The sequence below is a fragment of the Branchiostoma lanceolatum genome, chromosome 18 (genome assembly GCF_035083965.1).
Source record: "Branchiostoma lanceolatum isolate klBraLanc5 chromosome 18, klBraLanc5.hap2, whole genome shotgun sequence".
In the NCBI taxonomy this organism is placed as follows: Eukaryota; Metazoa; Chordata; class Leptocardii; order Amphioxiformes; family Branchiostomatidae; genus Branchiostoma; species Branchiostoma lanceolatum.
Genome location: NC_089739.1, coordinates 7878562 through 7895924, shown reverse-complemented (window position 1 = coordinate 7895924; position 17363 = coordinate 7878562). Strand labels below are relative to the sequence as shown.

Genomic DNA, 17363 nt, shown 5'->3' with positions numbered 1-17363 from the left:
TGTCGCACCTTACTCCACTTCCCTTTGTGTTGAAAGGTCCAGAACTGGAGAAAGCATTTTCTTGCCTGTAGGTATTGGTAGTATTAAGTCTTAAAAGAGATAGCCAGTAAGCCTGATTGACTGGTAATAATTGCAATTTAATCTCTTAAAGTTAGTGAGTTACATCTTATTCCACCCTAAGGCAATACATTACAATTTCTTAAAGCAGTCTGCTTAAAAGCACTGAATAATACATATTCTTTATTGTTCACGTCTTATTTGACCACAATATTTGACTGATTAAAGCTTGAGGCATGTTACTGCAGTTATCTTTATGTCCATTCTCATCATAGATATATTGAGTCCTAAAAGCAATGCACTGGGCTTGTTCTTTAGATCCATGGCAGATAAACAAGAAACCTGGATATGAAATAGTCTAGGAGGAGAAACCAGGGAAAATCTCCACATCTTTAGCCAGTACCGTAGGATGGTAGCTTGACATCTCTTACCTTTTCAAGTTTGGACATTGAGGTTACAGAGACCCTTATTCAGATTTAGGCATATATGCGCCAAATGGAATAAAAAGCAGCAAAACCTGTGTATTAATTGTCCAAAAGATCATGTCATTAAAAAAAGTCATCTATTGATAATGCAGAAGCAGCATGTTGAAAGTAACTTTCATCTTAAAGGCAGGCTAAACTTAATTTCGTAAAGCATACTGCAGTATGTTAAGTATACCACTAAGACCAGTTCTGACTTCTTTTACATGAGTCCATCATAGATTAGCGTTTTTACAATATTTGAAATTCGCAGTGTGGTGATGTAATACTGGCGATGTCCAAAGACCTTTGACCTTTGTGACGTCAGATTCCGATTCGGCCACACCTGCTCCATAGGAATTGCTCCAGATGCCATTCCTCCGACTCGGAATCTGACGTCACAAAGGTCAAAGGTCTTTGGACATCGCCAGTATTACATCACCACGCCGCGAATTTCAAATGTTGTAAAAACGCTAAGGCTGCACCAAGTAATTTTTATGGATGACGTCCGCGCGCGCATTAATTTTGGTCTGTTCCAAGAAAAAAAACAAGAAATTCCGCTTCCTGTAACTATGACCAAAGAGTTCCTTTTTGATATAATATGTTTCTGCAGGCCTGCAAAATCAATGGGATATGGAAAGAAACAGGACAGGACAACAACTGCTGTTCAACTTCAACTGATTTATTCAAATTATTGTTGTTTTCATGATGAATAAAAGAATTGTTAGTTGTTACACTGTGTTCTCTCATTCAATTTGTGTCCTAACATGTGTCATCGACTATTATATTTCAAATCTAGGCATCTTGTTTTTTTCGGCCCTTCTTGCTTTTTTTTCGCGCTCTCGCATTAGATTTAGGGTCTCCAAAGGACGTCATCCATAAAAATTACTTGGTGTAGCCTAATCTATGATGGACTAGTGTAAAACAAGTCAGAACTGGTCTTAGTGGTATATTTAACATACTGCAGTATGCTTTACGAAATTAAGTTAAGCCTGCCTTTAAAATCTTGTCATCAGACGTCTTCACAGCTTGGCCCTGTTAGCTTCAAGGAACGGCTTCAGGTACTTGTGGTAGGACTGGTGCACCTGCGGATGAAAAAGTTATCATTTCAAGATGACAATTTTATATAATGTTCATCTGTGACTATTCAACATATATTCAACAATGAATTTACATGCTGTTTTCGAACTCAAAGTAAAGTGCTTACCAACAAGCTTTTGATCAGTCCTGTCGTCCTTGACTTGACCTGATATGAGTTAAAGGCAATCTACATTAGAGACCATCCCTTAACAGAGACGAGGGCCGATACCAACTGTCGGGCACCTTTGACCTGTTGCTAACGTCATGGTCGGGTTGAAGAGGTTGGGCAGGTTTGACTGTATGTTGTTTTGTAAATGTATTTAACTTCTTTGTACTCACATCTGTTTTGTTGAGAGGAGAGGCCTTGGCCCACTCCAACAGATGTTCGTAGACGTTTCCATCGTAGCGCCCCAGTACGGAGTTCAGGATCCCGTCCGGGAAGTCGAAGGCGTCGACAAGAGCCACGGCGTCAGGACGGAGCTTGGCCATGAGGGCGTTGATGTGACGTCTGGCTTGGCGTATGTCTGTGCCGGTCAGGTAGCCGTCCTGAGAAAGAGTGAGTGGACATTAACTTCCCGTAGTTTGATGAATTCAAGATTGTGTTCCTTTTGCTTGACAGAAAGTCTCTTGTTCGTTAGCAATGAAAAGCACATCTTTCCCACAAAAAAACTCACTAAGGCTGGTCATTGTGAGCTAGGGGAGGGGGTAGACTGTTACACAGTCTCACTTTCGTAGGCAGAGGGGTGAGTCATTAAAAGAGCGATTTAGTCAAGCTGCAGGAGAGGTAGCTGTCTTCTAAAAGCTAGTCCCCTGAGACATAAAACATGTCGGTGTTGAGTTCAAAAAACAAATTCCCTGTACCTAAAGAAACTCCCCATTGTTAGCAAAAAAGTAATCTTTCCTTTAAAAAGACTTGCTAAAGGCTGGTCAATGGGGGAGGTAAAATGCTTACCGGTACTTTCTTAGATGTTATAAGATGTAGCAAAACAACTTTACCATCCAATTTTCTCTATACCTCTTGTATATGACAGCGACACTATGTATGGGGTGAGATTATGTAAATTGTAGAGATTGAGAGAAACATATATCCCACCTCCAGAAAGTCACCACTGTTGGTGACCAGTCCATGTAGAGCGTGCAGCTGACACAGCCTGGTCAGGACGTCAGAGATGGAGCTGTCCAGTGTGGAGTCTGTCAGCCTCTCCGCAAAGTTCTTCACCACAAAGTACTGACTGTGCGCCTGGAAACATTGTAGAGTTAAACTTGCTGATGTCGTTATAAAAAAAAACTTGAAGGGATATGCAATGCCTATGGTCTTCTAACAATCTTCAGTAATCAGTACGACTTGAACATGTCCAAATCTACCCCATATGTTTCATAAAATTGTGCATCTCAGACAAGCATTGACAGTAGAATACTCTGAATGTGTAGAAGGCAAAATGACAATGAGATTTTAACAGTGAAGACAAAGTACAACAAATTAGAATTGGCAACTGTATCAATGATAAGCTACATAAACATTCAGAGAGCTTGAGGCTGTACACACATAAAGAACTAGAGTCTAGAGCAGCTAGAACTTTGAGAAAGTTTTCTAACCGTGGCGGCCTTGACGAGATCCACAGAAGTGGCATTCCATGCATCTGCTTGGTCCTTCCCAGCCTGCAGTTCGCTCCTGAGTTGTGCAGCAGCCTCGTGAACTAGCCTGCGGAGTCAGTGATGATAGAATCAAAGATGCCATGCTAGCTCATGATAGCACGTCAGCAGAACGTAATGTGTATACGGTAATTAGCCTGGCATTTAAATCTATTACACAGCTGCCAAATCTCTTTGGTCAACGTTGCATCGAAGTAACAGCCGTTGCATAAGATATGTCTTTGGACACAACTATATGAACCTATATACGAGATATTAACCTTAAATACTCGAACACAACCTTAAACGCTTACATTCTGCCAACGTTGTTATGCTATCTAACAGCATATTTCAATAATTTCTTTAGAATGCTTGTGATAATTGAGGGAATATTGCACCTGAAATTGGGAAAAAAAACAAGACACAGTAACTATTAGTCTGTATAACGCAAACTCCAGCTGTCTAGGGGTTTTATGTTCCCTTCTAGGGGCTGGCCGGTTAACTGGTTACGGACGGCTGCTATAAGCATGATTAAATCAAGCTAAGAAACTATTAACATCTGAAAAGGGGACTATGTTCTTACCTGCCTGCCCTGTGCCTGTAGGCATCACACAGAACCCCCAGATCCAGCATGTTCCTGGTTCTACCGGCTGCAGGAACCAGCTGTACACCGGACAGGTACGCCACAGACCCAGCCAGCTTCTCACCCTGCAGGGACTGGTTATAACTCTTCATCAGGTACCTGGGGGGAGGAAAAGATGTCATCTGTGTCAGAAGTTACTCAGTATAGTCCAGTATTCCTGAAGAGGGTCAAAGTGTCAGTTGAAAATTAATCTACTTCTATTGGAACAAAAGATCAAGATTGTGCTGTATTATCTATAGCTAGCATCAGCATAGAGTGGATAACCTTTAGCTATTACTGTAAATGGATTTAAGTTTGCATGGTTTGGTGGTAGGGAGAAAATGGCATGTTCACGATGGTCTTAAGTTGTTTGAAACAATAGTATTAGTAGCGCTACAGTCATAGAGTGGTTTTAAGTTCACGCTGAAGAGTTCACCGCGAAAACCACGAACTTAAAACCACTGCAAACATTTCTGCATTTACAGTATATGTGGATCAAGTTACAAAAAAAGCTGACCTTGCTGTTTGTAGCATCAAGACGACATGCTCTCCTTCAGCAGTTGAGGCAGGAGTCATGTTGGTGTACAGACGGGGCAACCCGCTGGCGTGAGAGTACCCATGTCCCCCACATGCCAGCCGACACTTCTCCATTCCAACATTTGCCGCCGCCGATGACAAAGCCTTCAGACCAGCAGAGAGGGCATGAAGCTGCAAAATGAGGATTTAAGTACGAAATCAGTGATGCGATGCTTGGCTGAATCTGACAGTACATGTATGTGATCTATAGACTTCTTGAACACTAATGTGGAATGATTCAAGTGCATATTGACCTGACAATCAGGAATATGACAAAGATAATCAAATACTGGACAAATTACAATGGTTACCTTAAATCAGTGACAACGGATCAACTTAGACCTTGTCTCAAATTGCTTGCTCACTTGCTCGCTCGCTCGTCACTCACTCACTCACTCACTCACTCACTCACTCACTCACTCACTCACTCACTCACTCACTCACCCACTCACTATATATAAGGTGTCTTATTTTTGTATTTTATATCTGCAAGCATGCACATAGTTTGTATGTTTTTAGGATTACAGTATGCTACTCTAACTCGAATATCCAGTTTTCTTTTTTTTTATTACCTCAGGCAGGACACTGATGTCTCCCTTAGAAATCTGGCTGGAAGACGTGGTGTAAACAGACATCATGGTTTGTCCTGTCAGCCAGAAGGCGTAGGCAGCAGCCAGGTAGGGGAACAACTTGTACTGCTGGGTCACATAGTCCAGCACCTGGGGCTCTGGGTGGCTGGAAGGGTTGGGAATAAATCATTGCAGACATGCAAAATATGTGACTTGGAAAACTAGAAAAGCAACTTTTTTGTGGTTGTTAAAAGCTTCAGCATACAAATGTACAGCAGTGACTGAACGGGAAGGAAAATGTTCCTTTTCTTTCTTTGTCATCACTTGAAGAAGCAAGAGATAAAGGCATTGATCAGTTATGGTTGTAAGTTGCTGTTGAAGACCATATTATGCCTAATACTCTCATGTTCTTTGCAAGTTTGATGTATTGTCAGTAGCCACCTCCATACACATATCTTCATGAAACTCAAGATATGTTTTCAAAATATTTCTTTACTTGGCTTTTCTTACATTTGCTGGACACTTTCATGTCCCTGAAAGCATCTTCATATGAGTTTAAAGTTTTGTCATTGAATCATGATGGTAACTCACCCCGGTTTCATCTCGGACTGTCGGCGAACACAGCTGTAGCGAGTTGCTATGGTAACAGCCTTTGCTAAGACCACTCCAGAGTACATGACAATATTTGCTCTAACTTGTACCATGGTGCCGTAAGCCAGCTTGGTGCTTGGCGGCTTCACGTATGTACCATCTGGCTCAACCTGAAACAAAAGTGAAAGCATTATTGAACCAGTTTAGCTCACTAGAGAGCTATCCTTCCACTGGTCGTGACACAAAAGACAGACGCTATGTACAGTTTTTACAGGTTCATTGTACCAAGGAAATTCCCCTAGCTCATTTCGACAAGTACAATGAACAGTGGCTTAATGTCCTGTCCTAAGGATGGGGGGCCTTTCCAGCAGCGTGCATGTTGGGTGAGCACAGCCAGGATTTGAACTCCCAACCTCTTGTCCCACTGGACTATGCATGCCACAGCTAGGCAAATCTTGTACTACAAGGTAAATGTCGAGGTTAACAATATCTAAATACAATTCAATCTCTACAAATGGGTACAAATAACATATTTAACAAATTGAACCAACCCTAGAGTGCTTCATGAGCATGTTTTCCCGGGGGATCCTGACATTGTTGAGGGCCAGGAAGCCGTTATCCATGACATCATACCCAAACTTGGGTCCGATGTCACCTACAGTCACTCCTAAAAATGGCACAATCAACAAGCAAACTAGTTAGCCCCTTACGTCGATGAAGGTTAGACATCCAGGTAATAATACACATAATACAAAAGCATCCACTACTGGAAATGTCTGACTTTTTACAAAATCTATCCAGTTGCTTGAGTAACTTTTGTGTAGTCAGCATCTTCCTTATGTACTCTCTTGGTTCTAGAATTGCATATATGATAACTGCCTTTTTAAGGCGGTTTGCATTATTGTTGTAACAGCTATCAGAAGTATTAGTATTATAGCAATGGGTTAATAGTTTTTGCAACGTCTAGTAGTGCACCCTCTTCAGTTTTGTTTCTTTGTTTGAAGATTTATTCATTTATGAGAAGCTAAAATGGACACAAGAAAGGGCACTGTGACAGCATTAGAGAGAGTCACAAAGGCAGGAAAGGCCACAAAACAACCCTGACTGATTCATCTACAAATGTACTTGGAAATTACTGTAAACCGTCATTTGGATGTTCTATCACAACTGGTCACGAGATGACTTCGAGCGAGCCCAACGGAGTGAGTGTGGGTGAGTTAGTGAGTGTGATCAAACCTTACCAGGCAGAGGCTTGTGGTCCTCCAGACTACGAATCTGCAGCATAAAGGAGTGGACGCCATACGGCTTGCTGTGGATGTACAGCTGAGCCATCAGGACTACATAGTTTGACGTCTTTCCCACTGTTTGAGGGCATGATGATGATGATGACAGGTTTTATTCAGTAGACAAACAGATACAGGCCTCATGGCAGCCCTGAGGCTGAATTAACAGACTTGTTCACAATATCAATAATCAAATTTACAATACAGTTCACAATATCAATAATCAAATTTACAATACATTTCATTGTTACCATAACAGTTACAAATTTCTTCGGATTTAAAATCTTAATGTCATATTCTCTTACTAGTCAGTGCTGTTTAGCAGAGTTACCATGTAGTAAATGGGGCTCTTAGTGAATCTGGCGGTATTTGCTTTAAAAGTCTGTAGCCGGTTACACGACCGAGTCTTTCTACCGGAAATCGCCTCGCGGCACGGTGGGAGGCAGTCTCGGAAGATCGGGGATCTAAGTAGGGAGCGAGCATAACTTTTGCATAGTTCTAGTCGTCTTTGGGCCAGTGGTGTAAGGGAGAGTTCTGTCAGGGCTGAGCTGTAGCAGGTGTAGTTCTGTCTCAAGATGATCTTACACGCCCTCTTCTGCACTGTCTCAATTGACTTAGATTCAGCCACAGTCAATCCCGGATGCCACACTTGGCATGCATATTCTAATACCGGACGCACGAAGCCGATATAAACAAGTACAAGGTCATCGGTAGTAAGGCCATGCTTGGACAATGTTCTTAACATATAGAGACGTTTGCTGCCCTTCCCAACAATCATCTCGACGTGCTTGGTCCACTTAAGGTTGCTCTGTAGTATGATGCCCAGGATGCGCGCATATTCTACAACCTCCAGCTGAGTGGGACCCACTGTGATGACAGGTGGGGGTGGTGGATGCTTCATGAAACAGAACAGAAGCACTTTACATTTGGACGGGTTCAGAGTCATATGGTTTTCATCGGTCCATCTGGCTAAGCCGTCGATGTCATCTTAGATGGTGGGCACTCTAAGAACATGTCGTGGTTCTAATAACGACATCACAAATGTGGCATCACAAATTGTTCAATTCTTCAAACATACAACATAAAAAATGTTACAAAATACTACTTTCCTTGCTTAGGAATCAAACCCATGACCTCTTGGTCTTGCTAGCCTTGATAACTACTCGTCTAGTCAACACCATCATCTCGGTTGCGAAGGCTAAAACTCACTTCCGCCAGGCCACCACTTGGATGCTGAGAGAGTTGGAGTGTTGAGGATGAACTCCTGTGTCTTAGGGTCATAGGTCGCGGTCGTTTCCAAGCCTCTAACGAAGGTTCCTAAAAAAGAATTTCAAAAGCTGCATTAATGTAAGGCTTATGGAGAAAAGAGTGACAGCTAAAAAATAATGACACTTGGGGGATTGAATAATCAGTAGATAGCTTTTACACAGTAGAAACTTTATACGTAAATAAAGAAAAATGTAATACATGTAATTTGTAAACTTGTTTTCATGTCCAGGAAGACTAGCTACTTTCATATGTTAGCTAATGGACTAGATAAAGTATTTAAAAAGTTTTCTTACCATTACCTGTCAAAAGATTTATTCATTCATTAGTTTGGCTGTTCAGCAACTAGCCTGTGGCTTGCAATTGTTACCAATGGCTTTGCCCTGCTGACAAAGACAAGACATTACAACTGTCAAAAGATCACTTCTGGAAGAGGTCATGATCAGTCAATGTATTAGAGAAAAAATGTCTCACCATGTCCTATCTCTGTCTGTGCATAGGTGCCAACAATGGCATAGTTCTCCGCCAACTTCAGCCACTTGTCCTTCTGCTCTTCCGTGGCCTGACCGTACAGGGTGGGGAGAAACATCCTTGTGTGTACCATCATGGGATGTACATCTGACACAAGAACAGCACTGTATAATGTAAAGAGTCCATTGGTCAGTTAGTTAATATTCTAACCAATAACTGTATTTTCACTCTCAGGACTTTAGGCCACACCAATTTGATATCTTGGTTAACGGATTTTTATTTTCCCCTAAAAAAAAAGATTTAGAAAAAAAAAATCATGAAAACAGAAGGCTGGCCCAGCCTTCTGTTTTCATGATTTTTTTCAAAAATTTTTTCATTTTGGAAAATAAAAATCCGTTAACCAAGAAATTAAATTGGTGTGGCCTAAGTGGGATTGATGTGTTCCAAAATTTGTATTTTCCTAGAACTCGTAGAATGGAACTCGTAGAATGGAACTCGTTACTGTCAAGTACTGCAGAGGCATCCTCATTAGATAGCTTTAAACAATGCATGAAGTTAGATATGCAAAGGTAGGATGTGACTGAGGTTGTTTGGTGTAATATAACCAGAACAATCAACCTCTTAATTACAGCTCTACAATAATCAACATTGTAACAAGGACATTGTGTAGTGTCCTCATTTTCCCCCTGCTGTAGTGGCCTGTGTGGTCCAAGGGCTATAGAAACGGAGATGAGCACCTCCTCTGTGCACCGAAAGGTGTTGGACGGATTTCAACCTTTAAACTTTATATGCATCTAACACATACCTGGTATACCATTTTTTCACTTTAGACCTTGAACTTCGAGACATCTTGTTCTCGTTCTTTTGGGGTGTCCTCCAATTCTTACTATCAACTGTATTCTCTTGGTAAAATGAAGAGCCCCAGGAGTGATGTTTCTGAGCTAGGTGTAAAGGATGTCACTCACTCACTCAGTACATGTTGATTTAGTATGAACAAAAGATCATTCGAAAATGATGGCAGAAACACCTTGTGTAGAAGAGCTGGTCCTCATCAGGGATCTTCAGTTCCTTCATCTTTGTGACCATCAGGATGCCCTTCTTCAGCTGGGTCTCATACTGCTGTTCTCGGGACATGAAGTTCAAGTCTTCATGCTGGTAGTCAGGGTCATTCAGGGCAAGGAATTCTGGAAGAGAAAGTACCTTGAAAGTAAGTGAACATGGTCTTGAACCAGTTTAGGTCACTGAAGAGCTAATATTCCACTGGTCATGACAGAGAAGATAGACACCTAAGTTATGATGTTCAGTATCTACAGGTTCATTGTACCTTGGAAAATTCCTCTAGCTCTTTTCGACAAGTACGATGGACCACGGCTTAACATTCCATCCTAATAAGACTGCAACCCTTTCCAGTAGTATGCATGTCGGGTTAGCGACAATAGCCATGTGCATGGAGATTAAGACTCCCAACCTTTTGGCCAAAAGGCAAGGTCACTAACCACTGGACTACAGACCAGCAGGTGCAACTCTGTCAGAGCTTTGCTGTTAACATCATCAAACTTCCAATATGTTCGCATTGCAAAGTTTTCATGGTCACATACTGTAAATACAGAAATGTTTGTGGTGGTTTTATGTTCGCAGGTTTCGTGGTGAACTCTTTAACACGAACTTAAAATCACCGCAAAAGGTGTTTCACTTATGTTGCTGTAGCACTACTATTGCTTCAAACACGAAAACGCCACAAACACTCCATATTTCTATACTGCAAAATTACATCCCTGTGAACATTTCTGCATTTACAGTACTGTAGTCTAGTAAATCCATTTATTTTACCATTGATTATGATTATAAAGACTAGAATGTGAAGAAAGCAGTAGGCCTCTGTAAGTACAAATCTAAGACAGGTCACAGATCTATAACATAGTTAATGTTTTCTAGCAGGAGATTAACGATTATTCTAATAGATACAACTGAAATCTCACCCAACTCCCTCTTTCTTTGAACTCTCTCCTTGCCTCCCCACAGGAAGGTTGTGATCTTCTCTGGGTCAAAGCTGGCATTTTCTCGCTCCTTCCGCAAGTCTGGGTTCATCCTGGCCGCCATTTTTATGCATTCGAGGCCAAGGGTTGCTAACTGCTAGGGCAGTGATCCTTCATGCCCTAAGTATTTAAAACTGTGCTTGAAAACAAACTGAGGTCTTTTTGTTTGCAGGTGTATTCAGGAAGTGCTGATCATGAGGGTAAAGGTTAGTGTGGTCAAAGGTCGTGGCCACTAGGTCAATGACCCCTGCTCGCTCTACCAGATGACTGCTAGGACAAAGACCTGTGTATTAAATAAAGTTGCTTATGCTCAATGCATGAGTCGTGGATGTCTAATTTTCATGTCCTGACATGGATAATGAACACAAAGAGTAATTTGAAGGATTCCTTATGTTGATCTTCTTTCTCTAACAAGCATGGTCTTTATTTGTTTATTCGAGGACATTACAAATGTATCTATCTAATGTTCTTGGTTTGTAAAGGTGTATTTAGTTTATGTTTTTGTTTGTTTAATGGACAATTTCTATAGTTTCTTTAAGATTTCTTTCATATGATGTTACAATTATACCCAAACTTCTTGTCAACTGGGTGTTTTGGAAAAGCACTTTAAAAAGTTTTGGAACAACCAAGGCAACTCAGGGGATATTTTCATTCAACTCTTAACTTAATAAAATGTATTTTGATTTTGATTAAAAGATAATAAGTGTTCCAAAGATATGATGTTGGTTGGCTGTCACCTGGGGACTTCCATACCTAGACTATTTCAAGTGATCAAATAAGTGTGTAGCGATGCATACATTTATTGCAAAATACTGTGAAATTGCCAAGGATTTTGACATCAATACTTCAGTTTACATGGCTGATTGTTTTTTTTTTTTTTTTTTTTTTTTTTTTTTTAAAGAAGAATACATATACAAGATATTTAACTGCATAAAGTGCCCCATTTCCCCAGGTGCTTATCCAGTTTGCCTTTCTTCATGGCTATATGATACTCTAACTTATAAAAGAAATGAACGAAATTGAGAAAAGAATCAAAATTCAAGGCACCAAATTTTCTACATCTATATATATAAATCTTAGCTAGTAATATTACTAAATTTTCAATGGGGGGAATTCCAAGGTACAAGTTTCCAAAAATAACATTAAATCCGTTTAACAGTAAGTATCTAGTTGTTTTACGGTAATACCAGGTTTTGATTTTGTCCCAAAAGAGGGTTAAATTTGGACATTCCCAAAAGACATGGATGTATGATTCATCCTCTTCATGGCAAAACGAGCACAGTGGAGTATCAATACATTTCCAAATATATAACAGCCTATTTGTAGGTAAGAACTTATGCAAAATTTTATACTGGAAAAATCTTGTTGAAGAGTCAATAGTACAAAACATCAAAGAAGTATATGCTTGTTTCCAGGGGATGGGGGTGTCAAAGAGGTACAGCCATGATAATTGCACTTTGTGAGAAGTATCAATAAGATTGTTACATGTTAAAAAGAATTTATACATACTCTTATTAATTTTCATCTGTTTTAACCATCTATTATTCTGTATTGCAGGGATACACACTTGATCCGGAGAGGTATTACATAAGACTGATTTCCATTTGTTGGGAATTGCTGAGAGCAATTGGCTATATTTAAAATGGTTACAAATATTTCCATGTTTTGTGGTAAATTCATTGTAGGACATCATACTACCATTGGGATTCATAACATCATTTAAAAATACAATTTTTCGATTGACAAAGGCATTAAATATAACTGGTAAGCCTTCAATAAGGATATTGTCATTCATAAACAATATTTGTTGTTTGATATCATGAGGGGCTGTGGGGGTCTTATACTGGTATCTGTACCATGCCAATAAAACTTCGCTTAGAAATAAACTTAACTTAACATGCTGTATAGATTTGAGTTGAAAGAAAGGAAATAGATCTGAGTGAAAGGCTGGGTGCATTCTTAAAAGCCATGCACTAAACCAGTGTTGATTAAAGTATAATTTGGGGACCCACGAGGCTTTTATTGTGAGTGCAAAGGCATATAGGTTTTTAAGATTCAGACCGCCATTGTCAATAGAATTATAAATTGTTTTTCTGCCAACTCTTTCAGGTCCTCCATTCCAGATGAAAGAGAAAATTTTCCGCTCATACTGTGTAAATAACTGTTTGTCTGGCAATGGAAGCACCTGAAAGAGGTGGGTGAACTGAGGGACAATCAAAGAGTTAATAATAGCTATTTTACCAAATAGAGATAAGTTTTTGCCTTTCCATGGACATAAAATTCTATCTAATTTATTCAAGAGAGGCTCAAAATTCACATCAATAATAGTTTCTATATTCTCAGGTATATGAATACCTAATAATTTGACATTACCATTCACCCATTGAAAAGGGAGATGGGTAGGCAATTTGAAATTGCTGTTTTTTAGGGATCCAATTCTGAGTATTTTGCACTTTTCAACATTTAAGGAGAGGCCAGATATATGCGAAAAGTTGTCTAAGTCTTGGAGAAGAGCATTAAAGGAGTCTAAGTTGGGAGCAAAAGGGAAGTTAGAGTCATCTGCATACTGTGAAATTTTAGTACATCTCCCATTTACAGATAAGCCAGACAAGTTTTCATTATGGCGAATCTTGATGGCTAAAACTTCAATAGCAAGAACAAAGAGATAAGGACTAAGGGGGCAACCCTGCCTTACACCTCGATGTAAGGCAAAAGGGTTTGACATATAACCATTGTTTGACACAGAGCTGGTAACATTGTTATATAAAGCTTTTATCCAGGCAATAAATTGGGGGCCAAAATTGAAAAATTCTAATGCTCGTATGATAAAATCCCATCTGATCGTATCGAAAGCTTTTCGATAGTCCGCAATAAATATAAGGCCAGGTTTATCTTCCTGTTCATAATAATCAATGGTCTCAAGAATACGTCTTATGTTATCTCCTATAAATCTACCATGAATAAAACCTGTTTGGTCTTCATGAATAATATCATTAATAACAGATCTTACTCTTAAAGCTAAACATTTTGAAAGTATTCTATAATCACAACGTAGCAATGTAAGGGGCCTCCAATTGTCTAATAATGTAGGGTCTTTATCTTTCCCATCACTACCTTGTTTTAACAGTAAAGAAATTATTCCTTGTTTCTGGGTATTGGGTAGGAAACCTTGTGCTAGTGAATAATTAAAACATTCAAGCATGGGAATTTTAAATACAGAATAAAATTTTCGATAAACTTCAACAGGAATTCCGTCTAAACCAGGAGATTTACCATTTGAAAAGGTATTAATTGCATCAAATAGTTCTTTCTCTGTGATATGTCCCTCACAGCCCAGCTGTTGCTCATTCGATAATACTCTACCATAATCTATAGGGAAAAACTGTTGAGAATTCTCAGGGGTTAGGGGCAATGGAGGGTCTTTAAAGGAGTACAAGTTTGAATAAAATTCAGTTTGTTTGGTTAAAATTTCTTCTGGGTTACAAGTGAAAGTATTGTCTGAAACTTTTAATTTCTGTACATTCTTTCTGGTATAATTTCTATTAACTAAATTTAAAAAATACTTTGTGCATCTTTCGCCAGATTCCATCCACCTGGCTCTTGATCTTATTAGTATTCCATTTATGCGATAATTGTATAGTAATTCTAATTCCTTCTGTTTAATCTCAAGGTCCTGGAGTATAGAGTCTGGGGGGGAGGACATATTATCAATCTCGGTATTCAATTTGTTTATATCATCAATTAATTGTTTCTCTTTAGATAAATATTGTTTTTTCTTATAACTAGAATACTTAATACAGTGCCCCCTAAAAAAACATTTGGCAGCTTCCCATACAATATGGGGATTGGCTGTGTTTCTATTAATATGGAAAAATTCATTCATAAGTTCAACAGTGTTCTGATAAAAAGATGTGTCTTCTAGTAAAGATGTATTAAATTTCCAGTACCCCTTTCCCCGAGGGAATTCAGAAGTTACAAGGGACATAGCAATTAATTTATGATCAGATTTAAAGCTGTCGGCAATAACACATTTGTTTACCCTATTAATTAATGCAAAACTAACTAGGAAATAATCAATTCTACTCGCTTGGCGTCTACGACGCCAAGTGTATCTGATGGTGTTTGGATTTCGAAACCTCCATATGTCATTTAAGTCAAATTTACCTTTTAATTCGGAAATTGCATCATAGGCTTTAGGGTGGTATGTTTTATTTGTTCCTAGTCTATCTACTTGTGGGTTTTGTACTGTGTTGAAATCTCCAGTTATAACTAAATTTTCATTACACTCAGGAAAATTATCTAATTCCTCTAATAAAGTTGAAAAGAATACAGGGGAATCCTCATTTGGGGCATATATACTAACTATACAAAATCTAAACTCATCAATTGTTAAATCTACCATAATCCATCTACCCTCAGAATCAGTTTTGACTTGATGAATGGATGGATTAATATTGTTTTTAAAAAGAATGGCTGTACCCCTTTGACTGGAGGTGCCATGGGAAAATAACATGGATCCCCCCCACTCATTTTGCCATCTACTCTCCTCAGACAATACAGAATGGGTTTCTTGTAAACATATAATTTGATACGGTTTATCATTTAACCAAGTAAAGACCCCCCTACGTTTAACAAAGTCTCTCAGTCCATTACAATTATAGCTAGCAATTTGAACTTCAACCTGGGTCATGGTCTGTTGGGAATGTCTTGTGAAGTTGGAGGTCAACTGGGGTAAATGGGCATAGTAAAATTATATCTGCAGCAAACAATATTGAACAAAGGTTTGAGAAACTGAGAAATATATACAATATCATCGAAGGACTGGAAATCATAACATTTGAATTATCATATGCACAATAAGCAAAATAGAAAATGATAGAACTGAAGGACATTATTGCTGGATGGTTCAAAAATATAAGGAAAACAATATTTACACACACACATTCTCCTGGTCTCACCATGATTTCATATTTAGGTGGCTTTGCGCTCCATTAATCAAAATATAAATAGAACAAAAGTAATCAATGTAAATCAAAATCACCATACTGGTAAACATTAGATAAGCAAAGAAAGATAATGAAAATAATATTCAGTGACATCTACAACATGGAGCCAAGGAACTGAAATAATAATTGAACAAATACTGCAAACAAAATCATATAATCATCTCTGTGAGTAGATCAACAGTAACCAAATCATAGATTTGAATAAATAAAAATGCTAAATCAGTGGGGGGCAACTCATACAAATCCACAGGTGCTTATCATTGTGTTGACACTAATTCACTACTATCGCCGCCTGTGAAAATGTAAGGGTTTTATAGCATTCATGCCCTCTCATTCTTGTGCATTACTGACTCCACAAAAAGCACAACACCCACAACAGCATGTCTTGAGAAGGAGTACTTGTTTAATTACTTTACAACTTCACATATCAAAATTCACACAAGTGCAAAACAGAGATACTAAATGCTATATATTCAAGTGGGCTTTACATTTGCAGCCAAAACTAGGTCTATAGCATCAACCCGTTTCTGTTCTTTGCCATTTACCATTAAAACAGCATACGTGGATTTGTGAGGAACCCAAATCGAGACTTTGCAAACAGTACTGTTCTCCCTGGCTTTAGTGGTCGCGGCGTCTCTGTCTGGTACCAGCTTGGCTCTCGCTGCCTGGAGTGGGGGAGGGAGATGTTCGTGCACAGCAAGCCCAGTTCCTCTCAGTCTGCGTCCTTCCCTCAGAACGCGGTCACGGTCGTGTAGGTTGATCAAACGTGCCAGTAACGGAGGGTTGGGCCTAGTTTTTGTGGGTTGTGACAGACGATGTACAGCCACCAGGCCGACGGGATCTAAACCAAGTTCCCCTGAGACAAAGTCATTGAAGAGTAATACACAGTTTTCCTCCCGCCGGTACGGAAGCCCACGAACAATGATGTCAGGTTTACGAGAATAACGTTCAGCTAGTAAGTCAGACTTGATACGCTCACGTTTTTCCTGCTGAAGTTCCCTCTGTAGACGCTCAATCTCAGTGTTGTTCCAATCCGCGGCGGCCTCCAAAGAACCAACCCTCTCTCTAACCGCCGTGAGCTCTGTAGACAGGCTGTCCACTTTGCCGTCCAAAATCTTGATCTGGTCCGACAGTCTGTCTCCGACAGCTTCCTGCTGCTGCTTGGTCTGTTCCAGGATGAGCTTAGCTAACGACTGTAGCTCGGAAGGGAGGGCATTCATCGTCACGGTCGCCTCGCTTCCACCGGTAGCCATTCTTGAAGTCTTAGCGGGGGGAGGGGGGCACTTCGGTGAGCTGGAACTTCTCTCGTCGGCGCTGCTTGAAGAACCCCTGTCGTGTCTGTTCCGCTTTGACATCTAGGTAGTGATGAGAGAGTCGTAGAAGTGCACCCACAGCTCAAAATAGTTGATGGTGACGGTAAAAGTAGGCAGAATGGGCAGAGTTCTCGGAGCAGCAAAAGTACCACTCTACCACATGGCCGCCATCTTGAGCTTCTTGGGCTGATTGTTTACAAATTGTATAATTTACATTTTCCATATAAAATTGCATATCATGAGATATAAAATTAAAGCAAGACACAGTACATTTGTTCAACAATACATCTCCCATCCCATAACACTGTCTTCATTCACTTTCAAACCATATAAATTGTTGCACGTTGGTAAAAGCTACAATAGTAAATAGTTGAAAAAAAGGTGGGAAATGACATACATG

At 39.6% G+C, this 17363-nt stretch overlaps 1 protein-coding gene across 2 annotated transcripts; it reads right to left on the bottom strand.

Moving 5' to 3' along the window:
* Window positions 1-505: 505 nt before the first annotated feature.
* On the bottom strand, window positions 506-10868 carry LOC136424055 (peroxisomal acyl-coenzyme A oxidase 1-like). Of its 2 annotated transcripts, XM_066412466.1 has the most exons (15): window positions 10588-10868; window positions 9636-9792; window positions 8612-8772; window positions 8081-8188; window positions 6830-6949; window positions 6140-6255; window positions 5589-5758; window positions 5001-5163; window positions 4370-4560; window positions 3814-3972; window positions 3195-3300; window positions 2692-2838; window positions 1938-2144; window positions 1523-1603; window positions 506-668 (listed from the first exon to the last, which is right to left on the bottom strand). In XM_066412466.1, the coding sequence occupies exons 1-14, from the start codon at window positions 10706-10708 to the stop codon at window positions 1541-1543; spliced, it is 1989 nt and encodes a 662-aa protein (XP_066268563.1). In that variant the 5' UTR covers window positions 10709-10868; the 3' UTR covers window positions 506-668; window positions 1523-1540. The 2 variants fall into 2 exon arrangements, with proteins under 2 accessions (XP_066268563.1, XP_066268564.1); XM_066412467.1 differs by lacking the exon at window positions 9636-9792 and having other exon boundaries at window positions 10588-10702.
* Window positions 10869-17363: the final 6495 nt, after the last annotated feature.

Excerpts from the sequence above, each read along its gene's own strand:
- LOC136424055 (XM_066412466.1), bottom strand. The coding sequence starts at position 10,708 with ATGGCGGCCAGGATGAACCCAGACTTGCGGAAGGAGCGAGAAAATGCC. Across the intron at positions 8,773-9,635 it reads GACCAGCTCTTCTACACAAG|TGCTGTTCTTGTGTCAGATG; the intron begins GTGTTTCTGCCA and ends TACATTATACAG. Across the intron at positions 5,759-6,139 it reads TGCTCATGAAGCACTCTAGG|GTTGAGCCAGATGGTACATA; the intron begins GTTGGTTCAATT and ends CTTTTGTTTCAG.